This window comes from Natrix helvetica, assembly GCF_964273705.1.
Source record: "Natrix helvetica genome assembly, chromosome: 2".
In the NCBI taxonomy this organism is placed as follows: domain Eukaryota; kingdom Metazoa; phylum Chordata; class Lepidosauria; order Squamata; family Natricidae; genus Natrix; species Natrix helvetica.
In genome coordinates, this window is record NC_138552.1 from 235,436,934 (window position 1) to 235,452,208 (window position 15,275).

At 38.3% G+C, this 15,275-nt stretch overlaps 1 protein-coding gene across 3 annotated transcripts in view; it reads right to left on the reverse strand.

The window, feature by feature from the left end:
• The window catches only part of RBKS (ribokinase), a 65,235-nt gene that overhangs the window by 16,548 nt on the left and 33,412 nt on the right, over window positions 1-15,275 (reverse strand). For 2 of the 3 annotated variants that reach the window (XM_081941015.1, XM_081941016.1), the window contains 3 exons: window positions 13,893-14,057; window positions 10,552-10,643; window positions 2,624-2,812 (listed from right to left, as the gene is read on the reverse strand). In XM_081941015.1, coding sequence (XP_081797141.1) covers window positions 2,624-2,812; window positions 10,552-10,643; window positions 13,893-14,057 — 446 coding nt within the window. The remainder of the gene's footprint in view (window positions 1-2,623; window positions 2,813-10,551; window positions 10,644-13,892; window positions 14,058-15,275) is intronic. The other variant, XM_081941017.1, reaches the window with a different exon arrangement.

Below are 15,275 nucleotides of genomic sequence, written 5' to 3' on the forward strand. Positions count from 1 at the left end.
TTCATGTACTTCTGTTGGATGACTAACCTGCAAAATTGTTTCATTGCAGCCCTCCATTGTTATCTAATCAGTAAAATACAGCTATGAAAACTCCTAGCTTAACTAGAGAAAATTCTCATGGATTAAAGTGTGAAAGAATATCACTTTACCAAAAAGAAAAAAAAAAGGAAAAGAAAGCTGCCTGTTAAAACAGCAATGATAAAAAGGTGTATTGCTTAATCAAACAATAGGAACATTCATTCGCAACCACAAACAGAAGCACTTCCCATTTACCTGAGTTCAGTCTGAAATCAGACTCTGGATCTGATTTTCAGTGCTGGGACAATCCTGACATGTGTGAAAAAGAAAATGTTTCCTAGCATATTAAAATACATAACCCTCATTCCAGGTCACATTCAAGATTTTAAAATATGGTTTCCAGAGAGTAATTTCCAGGGATCCACTCAGTTTAGCAAGTATCATGAAATTTCAAAAGACAACCTCTCTGCATGTCTTTGAGTAAAAAGATGATAAACAATCAGATAAATAAGGCCACAATCAAATTTTTAAGGTAGTTTCCATGCTGGCCATAAGGATGAACAAAAGTATCCAATCCACTATAATGATAGAGGAGAGGCAAGATTAAGAGCAGTCTCCTCCAAACCAATATATGAAGCAGTTCCCTAAGGAAAACCAAAGTAGTTACATGTAAAGAAGGGACGCAATGGTTTAGTGGTTAAGACGCTGAGCATGTCGATCAGAAAGGTCGGCAGTTCAGTGGTTCGAATCCCTAGTGCTGCGTAATGGAGTGAGCTCCTGTTACTTGTCCCAGCTTCTGCCAACCTAGCAGTTCAAAAGCATGTAAAATGCAAGTAGAAAAATAGGGACCACTTTGGTGGGAAGGTAACAGCGTTCCATTACCTTAAAGCGCCTTTGGCATTTAGTCATGCTGGCCACATGACCACAGAGATGTCTTTGGACAGTGCTAGCTCTTCGGTTTTGAAATGGAGATGAGCACACATACCCTAGAGTCGGGAACGACTAGCACATATGTGCGAGGAGAACCTTTACCTTTACATGTAAAGAACTTGCAAGCAGAATTTACTCAGTCCTGGTTTATGCCAGCATGGAACTCATGAGCTGCTATTTCAAACTTGGAAGTTGACAATTTCTGACGGAAAATGCTCAGAAAAATCTATATACAGTGCGGCATAGGTTCTATGTCCTTAGGTTCTGCAGATCCTGCTGTTAAGGTCTGCCTTTGGGCATTTGGGGATTAAGGCTGTTTTCCTGAGAAAAATGTCATTTCAGACTCTGAACAGAAAATATTGGCCTGTCTCTTTGTATTTTACCTATTTGTGCACAAATTGATGTACAATTAAACAATATCAACACAGATTTCTTTACTTCTGATCAAATCTGCTTTCCTGTGAATTAAACCAGTTATTCTTGTTTAGGTACAAAACAGCACTGTGCTTGGCCTCTAATAAAAAGTTACAACTGCTGGAGGAAAACACACACTACAATTCATGACATCAGGCACCTAAAATGTATAGCTGTACATGGAGTGCTCACAGCAACATCACCAGAAATGTTCTGCATTTATATCAGGGAAAATAAAAAACAGTACAAGATGTCCCAGCATAGTAAATGTGAGTGAGATAAACCTCTATCAGGAACTTAACTACTGTCCTCCTTTAGGGACTGTTACTAATAATTATAACATTCCAACCTTCAGTCAGAACTTGATTATAAACAGGAAAAGCATTGGGAGGACAGAGAACCCCAAGTTCTCCAGAATAAGACTGCTCAAGTTAATGGCCATATAAATCACAAGAAAATTAATTTGGCATGGCACACTGCTTCTGACTTTTAACTATGCCCTGTGGAAGTTGAGTACCAGATAGTTTTTAAGCTCTACAAAGTCTTAGGTTCTGCCAGCACATACACCTCAGGCATGTGAGGACACAACCAGTTATTCAATTTGGGGGAGTCAGAAAACTACTGGGCGTCTCCCTTCTTTTTCCAGACAGGAGAGTAGGTGGCTGAAGTAAAGGTGCTGAGGGATTATGTCGCCATCTTGCACAAGTAATAAGAACATTACTGTTGCAATACAGAAGAGAGGGAAAGACGAAGGAAGTCTAAAATAACATCATCGGTACATGCTGCTCTCTGCCCTATCGAAAGAACATCAGCCTAAAAACCTTGGGTGAACTCACATTCATTGTATAATAGGCTGGATGGCAACAGTTTGATAATATTTATTTATTTATTTTTTAAAAAAGATTTGTAAGGTCACCCATTTAAAACGCAACTCCAGATGCTCCGAAGAATAAAACCCAGAACAATAAAAACCATAAACCCAAATCCCAGCACCTCAAATATGCCTCCAAAATACCCCCCCCCCCCAAACGAACTCCAGATGTACTCATTCTACACTAGAACTTGCATAAAAATCCAGGTCCTGATGACCTTCCAAAAGGTAGAAGGTGGGGGCTTTCTGGATCACCAGGGGGGAGGGTCTTAGGTAGAGAAAGTCATGGAAAAGCAGCCATGCAATATCACCCAAACATTCCATTTATTACTGAGGATTTGTAGTGCTCAAGTGAATAGTCAAAAATGAGAATTAAAATATAATACATACCGTGGTATCTACAGCAGAGGTCTTCCTGACAGGGATATGATTTGGGGTTGGTTCCTCTTTGGAGAGTACCACGCAGCCCTCTGGTCCCAAAGTTACGACGACAGTCCTACAGCCTCTCTCTAACAATTTAAGTCCAGCTTGTCCAGCATCTCCAGCATTACCAACTGCAATTCCTGTTAGAATTTCTGCCTTGAAGGGAGAACATTAAAGCCAAATATTTAAGCAAGCAAAATATAGCTCAATAGCAACACCATCTACAAAAACCATATTAAAATGATAAAGCTGTTCAACAATCATTTCTACCAAGTAAATATATCAATATATATATTTTAGTATCAAATAGAGAGAGAGCAGGCATGCCTAATTGCAATGGAAAAAATAAAAATATCGGAATTTTGTTTTTTCTGGATTAAGGACTACTGGACTTGCTAACCAATGTATTTAGAAATGAATATGGATTGCCCAATTGGTTCCATAGGGCATATTCCCAAATAATTCCTTGGGCCCTCCTTGGGTTAGTACTGATAATAAATCATTATTACTTTCTTGACACTGACTGACTCAGGTTCATGGTAAGAATCAATTTAGCTAAGTTTCATAATGTTAATATGAACACGTACATTTGGCAAAGTTTTGACAGAGTGAAGCTTTCCATTTAGTGAATGAAAGCACATTTGTGATATGCTAACAGGTTATATTTTTAGATGTAGATAATACAATGGCATTATTATGAAGCTAATAATGAAGTTAAACATCTATAATTGGGATTCTCAAAGAGTTCTATTACAAGGCTCTCAATAAGAGAGGTAAGAGTTTTATCTCTGCTTCGTCTAATGAGCTGCTTTGAACAGCAGCTTCTGGGAAAATCATCCTGAGAGTTTTTTCTTGTCTCGTGTGTCCCACGTGGAGACATGTGGGACACCCTTCCTACCAATTTTCTCGGAGGCAGTTCTACAAAGCAGTACTCTAAAAATCATGGAAAACAGTATGTTGCTTCTGACTTAAAGCATGAATCTTGGGAATGGTTCGTGAATGCAAATTAGTTAATAATACAAATTAAGTGTGCTGTTATTCCAATTCCAGGGGAAAATGTATGGGGGAATAGCATGACTTATTACCCATTTGATTCTATACAGTCATTACTTAGTGACTATTCATTCAGTTCAAATTTACAATGGTGCTAAAAAAGAAGAGCCGCAACTAGTCCTCGAAATTCCATTCATTATACCACCCTTGGAGTCATGCGAACATTGGAAGCTGGCTCACACGATAGTTGCAGCATCCCATAGTCATGTGATCACCATTTGGCCAGCAGAGAATATCACAAGTTGTTTTAGTAAATTGCTTGCAGTCTCTCCCACCTGGCAGCAGCCAACTCTGGCCCTGCCATGCTTACACAGGCTGTTTGTGGACCCTCCTTTACCTGGCTTCTACAACTCCCAGTCCATACTCCATGCTTTACATGTCTATCAAGCTGCTTACAAAGGCTTCTGGGACTTGTTTAATGACCCAGAATTCTCGCTTAAAGAAGGCAATGGGGAGTGTTGGGATTGCCATCACTAAGCAATGCAGTTACGTGACATTGTACTTTATGACTGTATTGCTTAGCAATGGAAATTTTGGTCCCAATTGCCATTGAACTACCTGTACCTGGGGATGGGTGAGAATGTGTGTTCAATGGGGAAGTTTTGAGTGTGTAGAGGTAGCAAGAAATTCTTCTATACTGAATTATCTGATTTGAAGGGGCCTAACAATTCTTTGGGAATTTGATCTGTTGAGCCACTTGTGCTTTCAATGTCTGTTTTTAAATACAATGCAAGTTAGCACAGGTAATCCTTGACTCAATAGTTTATTTAGTGACCGAAGTTACAAAGGCACGAAAAAAGTGACTTATGGACTGTTTTGCACACTTACAACTGTTGCAGCATCCCCATGATCATGTGATCAAAATTCAGATGCTTGGCAATTGACTCATATTTATAATGGCTGCGGTATTCTGAGGTCAGGATGTGACCTTCTGACAAGGAAAGTCAATGGGGAAGCCAAATTTACTTACTAACCATGCTACTAACTTAACAACTGTGGCAAGAAAGGTTGTAAAATGGGGCAAAACTCACTTAACAGCTGTCTCAGTTAGGAGGAGAAATTTGGGGCTCAATTGTGGTTGTAAGTTGAGGATTACCTGTATTCCCTCATCTAAAAAAAAACAAAATTCTGTAGCAATGATCCTGGAAATTTTCCAGATTAAAAAACAACAACAAGCAGAACACATATAATTAATATCACAATAAGCACAGGGAAGAAAGTAAAATATATAGCAGATACCAAAGCTATGTATGCTTCAAAAAAGATAAGGAATAAATTCCTCGGAACTCATGCAAATGCAACTCCTCTCTTCCACTAAGCTAAATTAGACTAATTCTGTAGGATCCTGAAAAGACTGACTAGTGAATCCATTAATTAAAGCCTCTGGGTTTTTTTTTCTGTCTCCTGTAGAAACCTGAAAAAAAAAACTGGCTGATTTAATAAGGAACACATAGAACTTGGATTGCACAAAGTTCTGAACCATCTTCTAAAATATCCGTAAAATATGCAATGCCCTCTGTTGATGTTTCTTTAAGCACAGAGAGTACCCAAAGTTCTTGATCAATGTTTGTTTGTCTCTCCTTACATGTTGTCACATACATCTGTGGTTGTGGAGTTATCAAAATATCACTTATTTTAGGAATTTTTGCTGTATTTGCATTCTACAGAGGAATGCCTCCAGCTACATGCAGCAACTGAAAGAACGGGGGTAAATCAGGACACCATGGAGACACTTTCCTGCAAGGGTAGCAGATACCAGACAGTTGATGCATGCCAAAAGTTAAAATGTATAACTAGGTCTCAATTGTGAAACTCAATATAAAACTTCTGGTTGTGTTGGAAAGTTCCCCCCTCTAGTTTTAATTAGCAAAAATGTACAATTGAAGGAAACAACTAACGGCTGCTTTTAAAAAGACAAATAAAACACAATAGCAGGAGGCCTAGCAGGATTTTTTAAAAATAGTTTAACCCCCCATAAAACATTTAAAGGGAAATGAACAAATGTTTAAAGAAATAAGCTAATCTATGTAAGATTCCAAATAACATTTCTGGCAATGCAATGCTCTCACTGCAAACCAAGCACTTAAACTGAAAATGCAGACATTGGCTTAAACCTGGAGCAAGCTACACAGAAATTAATTCTTTGTTTACCCATACTTCCATGTAAATATTTTATTGCTAAATCTTCAAAATAATAATTAAGCATGTATCTTCTTTAAAGAGGACATTGCCGTTACAAGTAAAGATTAGGCGAAACCTGGGGTAAAAACAATAACGATGAGAGGGACCTTGGACTACCAGTAGATGATCACTTAAACATGAGCCAGCAGTGTGCAGCAGCAGCCCAAAAAGCTAATACAATCCTTGGTTGTATAAACATAGAATCATAATCATGTGAAATATTAGTACTGCTTTATAAAGCCTTAATAAGACCACACCTGGAATACAGCATCCAGTTTTGGTCACCATATTACAAAAAAAAAAAAAAAAAAAAGATACTGAGACTATGGAAAAAGTGCAAAGAATCCCAGTATTTGAGAGGCTGCCACAAAGAGGAGGGGGGTCAACTTATTTTCCAAAGCACCAGAAGGGAAGACAAGAAACAATGGATGGAAACTAATCAAGGAGAGAAGCAACCTGAAATTATAAAAAAAAAATTGTAATACTGAGGACAATTAACCAGTGGAACAGCTTGCCATCAAAAGTTGTGGGTACTTCATCACCAGAGATTTTTAAGAAGAGAAGAGACTGGACAGTCATTTGTCTGAAATGGTACAGGGTCTGAAATAGTATAAGTGACTGGACTAGAAGACCTCAAAGGTCCCTTCCAGCTCTATTCTGATTGAATTACAGTTGAAAATGTAGTGTGAAGATAATGCATAAACTATATCTTTATGTCAGCTAAGTAATAGCAATAGCACTCAGACTTATATACCACTTCACAGTGCTTTACAGCCCTTTCTACGTGGTTTACAGAGTCAGCATATTGCCCCCAACAATCTGGGTCCTCATTTTACCAACCTCAGAAAAGTGGAAGGCTGAGTCAACCTTGAGCCGGTGAGAATTGAAGCACCAAATTGCAGACAGCCGGCAGGCAGCAGAAGTAGCCTGCAGTACTGCATTCTAACCGCTGCGCCACCACAACTCATGGAATTGTTCTACTCTAGGCAAAAGTCTCAAGGCCCGAGAGCCTGTTTAGAAAGCATTCTCTCTCCTTCTCCTCAGCATAATTCCACAGTATGGTTTGCTCAGTATTTAGAAGCTGTGTTGGTTTCTTGTATATTCTGGATCATGAGCCATGATTAAATAGTTTCATACTCCTGGTTTAACAGGAATGTCCAACATTGTTTTATGCAATATTTCAATTTCTTCAAGCAGCTCAACTAGATGACTTTGAGTCTAGCCAACTCACAGGATCATGGCTATAGGGAAAAAGGAAGGAGAGCAATGAACGGTAACTTGAGCACCTGAATGAAAGGCAAGGTATAAATCTAACAAATATTTGTTCTGTCACATTTTTGCATTTGTGTGCACATACTCAAAACTTCCTCACAAAAAAAAGCATACTTATTCAAGCACATTTTATGGACTTCTAGTTTTGCAATAGTTTTCTCTTAACAAGGCTTTTTGTCAATTGTTTTTCTAATGTATGCATTTCTGGAGACCATTTTGTCTCTAATACATGGCTTTTGCACATTCTGGATAAGTGTGACATGACATTTGGAAGAGTGCATGTCCTCAAGAATAACCAGGTCTTGTAAATATTAGAATATGAATCAAATGAATTCGCCCCTCTTTAAGAAGTAGTATTTACGTTCACATTTTATATGAATAAGAGAAATGTGTCTTATTGTCTGTTAAACACAGATATGTATCCACCTTCTATGTTGCTTTTTAATTTTGAGATTGAATAGCACTAGCAATAGCACTTAGACTTATATACCGCTTCATAGTGCTTTTACAGCCCTCTCTAAGCGGTTTACAGAGTCAGCATATTGCCCCCAACAATCTGGCTCCTCATTTTACCCACCTCGGAAGAATGGAAGACTGAGTCAATCTTGGGCCTGGTGAGATTTCAACTGCCAACTGCTAGCAGTCAGCTGAAGTAGCCTGCAGTGCTGCACTCTAACCACTGTGCCACTTTGGCTCGTATGCCTTTGAAGTACACACACTTGTGGTTCCCCCCCCCCACTGTACTACAGGTAGTCCTCAACGTATGACCACAACTGAGCCCAGAATTTATATTGCTAATTGAGAAATTTGTAAAGTGAGAGTGAATCATTGCAGTTGTTAAATTAGTAACAGTTGTTACGTGAATCTAGCTTCCCCATTGCCTTTCTTTGTCAGAAGTTCACAAAAGATGATCACATGAGACTGGGCAACTGCAATGGTCATAAATATGAACCACTTGCTAAGCATCCGAATGCATATCATGTGGAGACGCTGGAACGGTCGTGGTGTGAAAAACGGTCACACGTCACTTTTTTCAGTGCCGTTGTAAGTTCAAATGGTCATGAAATGAACTGTACCTGTACTGTGATAAGTACAAAAACTGATGATGTAACAATTTTCCTTGCAGTTTAAAATTATTTAGTAACACACAGCCTAAAGTTTGGCTTTCACACAGGCCCTACATTTGATTTACTTATTTTGCATTTCTTTCATTAAAAGTATTAAGGAGAAAGAGAACCAGCACATTCCTGGGCAAACCTCAGGGATTAAGTTATGCTACATCTGGTGCACAGTGAATTAACAAGCTAGTTTCAACAGGCTTGATCATTTCTGGGAAAAAGAGAAAGGAAAAAAACAAACAAACGACAAGCTAAGCAAAAAAAGTCGGGACCTGATAAACATGCAATATACATTTGCATGAACTGTGTATGGAGAATTAAAACCGCACAAATAAAGGTTATTGTTAAAGCAATAAATTAAACATATCTAAAAGGAACAGCATGTGAAATATCCCTTGTGGGTAGATAGGCCATTGATATCCAACCTCATCCTAGCACAAAAATGTGTAAAGAACAAAATGTGTAGGAATACAGAGTAGCTGTGGTTGTCAAAGCACTGACCATACACAGCAGACCAACACTACGAAGCTTGCATCTTATCTAATATTGATGTGATATTCCTCACATGAAAGTATTTTCAAGATTTGAGGCTTTCCAGGATTCAGAATGTCACAAACTGATTATATGGGGTTGGCGTGGATAAGGTGAATAATAGTCATGTCATTAGATGGAGAGTTCTCTTATCAGCCAATCAAAAATGGACATTTTCTTTTACATTGCACTAATTTAGTAGGACACCTGTCAGAAACTTTACACTTTGCACTGACAATGGGGCATACATTTCTATTTCTTTTCAACTAGAAAACTAGTTTTGACACACTCTGAATGATATTTCCACAAATATTTTAAAAGGATGTTCGGCAAGGCAGTTCTTTCCCCCACCCCACCCCTATTTTATATAAATAAAATATATTTATTTCAATATAAATACATTTTGCCTTCAGAACATTTTAGAAATGTGAGACCTGGCTGTGCGGCAAACTATTCCTGTTTCAACAGAAGCAACAATATATGGAAGACTCTTATGGTAAATTTGTAGTTCTGCTTGAAATTACCACTGAATCTGTTTGAACAACAAAGCTGTGTAAATAAAGTTTTAAAAAGTTCAAAAGCTTTCCATTTGGGTTTGTGTGAAGATTAGACATAAACGCTCAGAAAGTTCTGTTTCTTTTCATTTAAAAATGTAACTTGTTGTTTGTATAATCAACAGAGCATACCCAAAGCACTTCTCCATTCACAGAAGCTATAGGAGCTAAGGAGGTAGATTTGGATATGGATTTCTTGCCTGGACTTGAGAAAACAGTATGGAGGCAAGGTTTCTAACACACAGCAGCTCACTACAAATACCCTTTGCTTAACAACCATTCATTCAGCAACTGTTTAAGTTACAATGGCACTAAATGAAAGTACGTACGAACACATCAACAAAATTCAGGCCTGTCCACATTTAAACTACTCTCCCTGCCACCATTCTTCCCCACCTCATCTGACATATTGTCTTCACTTGCCACCCCTCCATTGGACTCATTATCCTGGCCACTTATGGGAGAAGCATTGTGGATATTTCTGCAGGCGGACAGGTGATGTGTGAGTGCCCCGCCATGCATTCCTATTCGCTGAGTCCTTCTTTTGCGTGCCAGCCAGGGTCTCTTTTCGGAAAAGAAAGACCTGCCCAGTGCATGAAAGCTCCCAGCTGCACCGACTACAAAAGAAGGATCCAGCTAGTTAAGAAAAGGAGGTCCTGATCAGCGCACAAAAGAAGGACCAAGCTGGCATGTGAAAGAAGATTGATGTAAAGGGGGACCTGCCTTGGCTGCACAGGTGCAAAAGACGGAATGAAGTAGTCCTCATATAAAGAATGTCTGAGATTTGTTCAGTGACAATAACCAGCAATTGCCATAAGTGCTGTTGCTAAGCTCAGTGGTCAAGTGATGTTTCGTTTAATAGCTGCACTACTCAGTGACAGAATAGCTGGTCCCATTCAGGGTGGTTAAGTGAGGACTACTTGTATAAATGTTGCTTTCAACAAAATGTACAAAAAGTACATTTACAAAATGTACAGGAGGTTTAGAGTGACAGCACAAAATTAATGTTCCTGCTTTGAAAAGGGACTCTGGGCAATGTGCAGTTGACAGAGATCTTTCAGGAATGTCTGTTTTGGGTCTGCTGCTAGCCATGCAATGGAAATTAAAATGTTCACAGTCTGAAACTATTACTTGTATTATAATACTCTCAATGTTTTATTTCTTCAGTCGCCCTAGTGGCATTTACCTCGCTTTCATTGCAGCAGATGATGTCGGAATAAGTGTAAAACTGTGAGTCTAGGTCAGCAATTGCTGGAGCAGGATTAAATAAAGTCTTCACTGCAAGAGAATGGAAAATTCTGTAAAAATCGTCTCTCATAATGCTGAAATATAAACTCTTACAATTCAACAAACACTATTTGTTATAATACCTACAGCATTTTCAGCTCTACATTTCCCCATGATACACAAATTACTTGCTGACACAAACAATCTTAAGCAAAATGCCCTGTTTTCTGCTGTTATAAAGCACTCGTAGTGCAATGATATTGAATTAGTTAAGGATTTCACGAGAATAGGTTAAGTATTATAATCATGCCTCTGCCGTGAAAAAGAAGAAAAAAAAAGAAAAGAAAATGAAGGCTTGGCTGAATTTCAAAAAACATACAAACTACTACTTATTAGCATTTCTTGAAGACTGTATTTCTCAGAATCGTAAGGTAGATTCTTGTTGCTGTCGATTTAAATTTTGATATGCATATACTAGGTTAACTGAATTTCAACAAAGAACAAAACACAAGATTATTCCCAGATGTATTAGGATTGTGTTTTGCATCTTTCTGCTGGGAATTCTGGAACATCATCCTCATCATAGTTAGAAGCCTCACATTGGAGGGAAGGAGATATGAACTACAGACAAATAGACATTCCTAGATTAGAAAAACCCAGAGGATAATTTTTATTCCAATTACCTTACCTTTAAGTTCCGGGAATCTGCAAAGCTGTAAAAAGGGAGGAAACCTCTTTTTCTATAATGGACACTACTGACCCAGGGAATAAGTCAGTGGGAGTTTACAAGTATGGTAGGCAAAACCAGAATCCAAAATCCAAATAGCTGCAGGATGGTATAGCATGCATACCCGCAATCATCATATTCCCCGTCTTTCTGCGTCATTCCAACACTTGATGTTTAAAAGGGTTGCATCAGAATTTGGGTGGGGAAAAGCCTTTCCCCTTGTTTAGAATTAAAAGAATACCATCAGATACTGAAGTGCTTCCCTTCCCTCCCTTTCCAACAAACGGACCTAGTATTTTTATGATTGAAAGGAATATTATACTTGGGAAGCTTTGAAACCAAACAGAGCCTAAGCGGTTATTCAAACACAGTCTATAGTTATTGATCTGCAAGTGTTTCCTATGTGCTTTGGAATTAGCTTGGTTCTACCTCTACTGGTGCTGGAGCAACGTGTTTCTTTAGAATCTGTTAAGAAGCCCAGGCCTATCATGGTGCCACTTCAACTCATTTTGGTAACTGCACTATTTTTCTGGTTCCCTTTAACTTAGTAAATGTAAAAACAAAATAAAAAAATAAAGTTACCCACAGAATGGTGCTCTTATCAAAATACTATCATGTGATTGATATATCAAGAATTAATACAGTGCTTTGGCTTCAGGACAATCAAAACAAAGGCAAGAAGTGACAGAAAAGCTGCTACAGAGATCTTTAATGACTACTAGTGGGACAATGATACAGGTAGTCCTCAACTTAGGATCACAATTGAGCCCAAAATTTCCCTTGCTAAGTGAGACATTTGTTGAGTGCATTTCGCCCCATTTTACGACCTTTCTTGCCAGGGTTGCTAAGTGAATCACCGCCGGTCTTAAGTTAGTAAGATGGTTAATGGTGATTAAAAATGGTTAAGACTAGGTGAATCTGGCTTCCTCATTGATTTTGCTTGTAAGGCAGCTACAAAGGGTGATCGTGTGACCCTGGGACACTGCAACTATCATAAATATGAATCACTTGCTAAGCATCTGAATTTTGATTATGTGACCATGGGCATGCTGCAATAGTTGTAAGTGTGAAAAAACGGTCATAAGCCACTTTTTTTCAGTGGGGTTGTAACTTCAGAATGGTTACTAAATGAACTGTTGTAAGCTGAGGACTATCTGTACTTCAGCAAGCATAAGGCTATCGATCTGTAGTTTAAAAAACAAAACCCAAGTGTACGGGAACAAGAAGGCTTATAGCCACCATCTTCTGTTTCCTCACTTCCCTTTTTTTTCTGAGCCTTGCATCTGGGTAACACATCTGTTAAACACACATAGTCTAGTGTGCTTCCGAACATAAACTACTGCATTAAACATAAGAACCAGCAGACTAAAAGAAAGGAAGTGCCAGTAACACACTCCAGCTGTGAGGATTTTAAAGATTGTTTCTGTATTAGCAAAAAGTTTACAGTGATTTCATTATACAAGGCCATTCAACATGTTTCACAGAGATGGACAGAGGTTTCCTGGTATATGGGACAGGCTTCTATTGAAGAGGTAATCTCCTGCATTAAATGCAAATATATTTTATGTTCATGCAATGGAATTTGGAGTTATTGTCACTTACACATATCCCTGAAGAATGGAAGAATTAAGTGTCTTTTCTTCTACCAATCAATCACCCAGAACAAAGAATTTTCTAGCATTTTACAGATTAACATTCAGATTTACGGTGATCACTTTTAGTGAAATGAGCCACTTTGTGTGTACCCAAGTGCTAGGTTTACTTGTTTGATGTTCTCCACCGCTGAAATAAATGAGCCACTGAAGTAAATGTTCTAGAGCAGTGTTTCTCAAACTTGGCGACTTTAAGTCCTGTGGACTTCAACTCCCAGAATCCCCCAGCCAGCATAGCTGGCTGGGGAATTCTGGAAGTTGAAGTCCACAGGACTTAAAGTCGCCAAGTTTGAGAAACACTGTTCTAGAGATTATGCTTATAAAAAAAACCACTCTCAATTTCTGACTCAAAAGAATTTAGATTTATAATTTAGGATGATTATCTCAGACTATGGTAATAGAAGAAATTAAGTTTATTTCTTTCTAACTGAATGTTTGAAAAATTTCCTTTTAAATTCAGAAATGTTTTCCTTTCAGATAAAGGTGGTGCTTAGTAGCAACTGACAGCAGGCAAAGGAGAAGCGGTATGCCTCAGGCATCTTGCATTACCAGAGATACAGAATAAGGGTCTATAAACCAGGATCCATTTCACTGAATGATCTTAAGTCATCTTCTGCTACTAAGGAAGTTATTTGCTACTCTGGCTTGATCAGAAATTGCACTCAATAGGTTAAAAAGAAAAAAAGAAACAAGAGCACGGTTCACACATAGTACCAGGTTCATGCCAATTCAATTGAAATTTCAACTATTCTTCGAGGGGCCCAATTGTTTTATTAAATTATATCGTTAGTGCCTGGATTTAGGTCACTTATCTTGGCATCACCATGTTTAAAATAACTTTGAAACAAAGCTACATTAAAAGAATATTACTGAAACCATTCGTGGAATGAAGCAAACAATTAATTTGTATTATTAGATTACCTCCATTGGTATGAGCCATTTTTAATGCTTCTAAAGAAATTGCTGGGGTTATTTCGAGTTGGCAGACCATCACTTTGGCTTCAGCGATGATATTAGCAGCCCTTTTTAAATCACTGGAATTCAGAAGTAAATTCGCTCCTGCAACAATTACAATAAAGTTTTCTCCTAAAAAAAAAAAGTGAAATTTTAGGATGATTAAAGCTGACCATAAAATGTATTTTCTTGACACCATGGCATATGATTCTTAATAGCTGTTTGAATACTATAAAGTTAATAGCACATAGGTTTTCAAGGGGTGTCTATGTTAGAAATCCTAGCTTACATAGAGAAATGGTGAGAACGCCAATGAAACCAAGGTTTATTTTTTAATGAAGCAATATAAGGTTTGTGTCATGTTGGGCATCAAAAACCATCTGATAGTAATTGTATGGTTAAAATCTCCATAACACCAGGGAAAAGGGTTTCAGTGCGCTATCAGCCAACTGCTCTGCTTTTTAGTATCAGCCCACTTATCACTGTCTCTAGGAAATACCACTATGGCCTTAATCGTACTAAAACGGACTTTAAAGTACAGGTAGTACTCAGTTTACATCCATTTGTTCAGTGACCATTCAAAATTACGTGGTGTTAAAAAAGGTGGATGTACTAGCAGTCCTCAATATTCCAACCATTGCAGCACCCCCACAGTCATGTGATTCAGGCAGTTATGTGCCCAGCTCAAGATTATGACATTGGAAGTAGCTGCAGTCACATGATTTCCATTTGCAACCTTTCCTGCTGGTTTCCCAAAAGCAACTCAATGGGGAAACTGGCAGAGAAGATCAGAAGTTGCTCTGGAAAGTTGCTCCCACTTTTTCTCCCATCTACAGCACACCCTGCCCATATGCAGTCTGCACCAGTGTTCTTCCCTGGCTTTCCCCATTCATGTGTTGCCTGTACTGGCCTCCCCACCACCACCACCACTTCATGTTTTATGACCGTATTGTTTAGCAATGGCAATCCCAATCTCAATTGCTGCCATAATCCAAGGACAACCTGTATTAGAATACAACTTGCACAAGATGATTCATTTGTTCTCCTCCAAGGCCTCGTTGAGATTAAAGCTGTTAAGGCAGTTGCTGAAGTAATTATGATGGCAATGTCTACCTAAGCTTTGGCATCTGAACCATGTATACCCCAAGGGAATCTTCTAATAACAAGAAATAAAACCCCAATATATTGGCATTTGTGGCGTTATATCTGTTCTAGAATGAATTTGTTTATATGATGGGATACAATGATATAATGATCATTACAATGATACATTACAATGATGGGAATAATGGTGTAATGATCATTCTCACAGAAGAATTTAATTTTCCATACAATGTTGGCTAAAGCCCA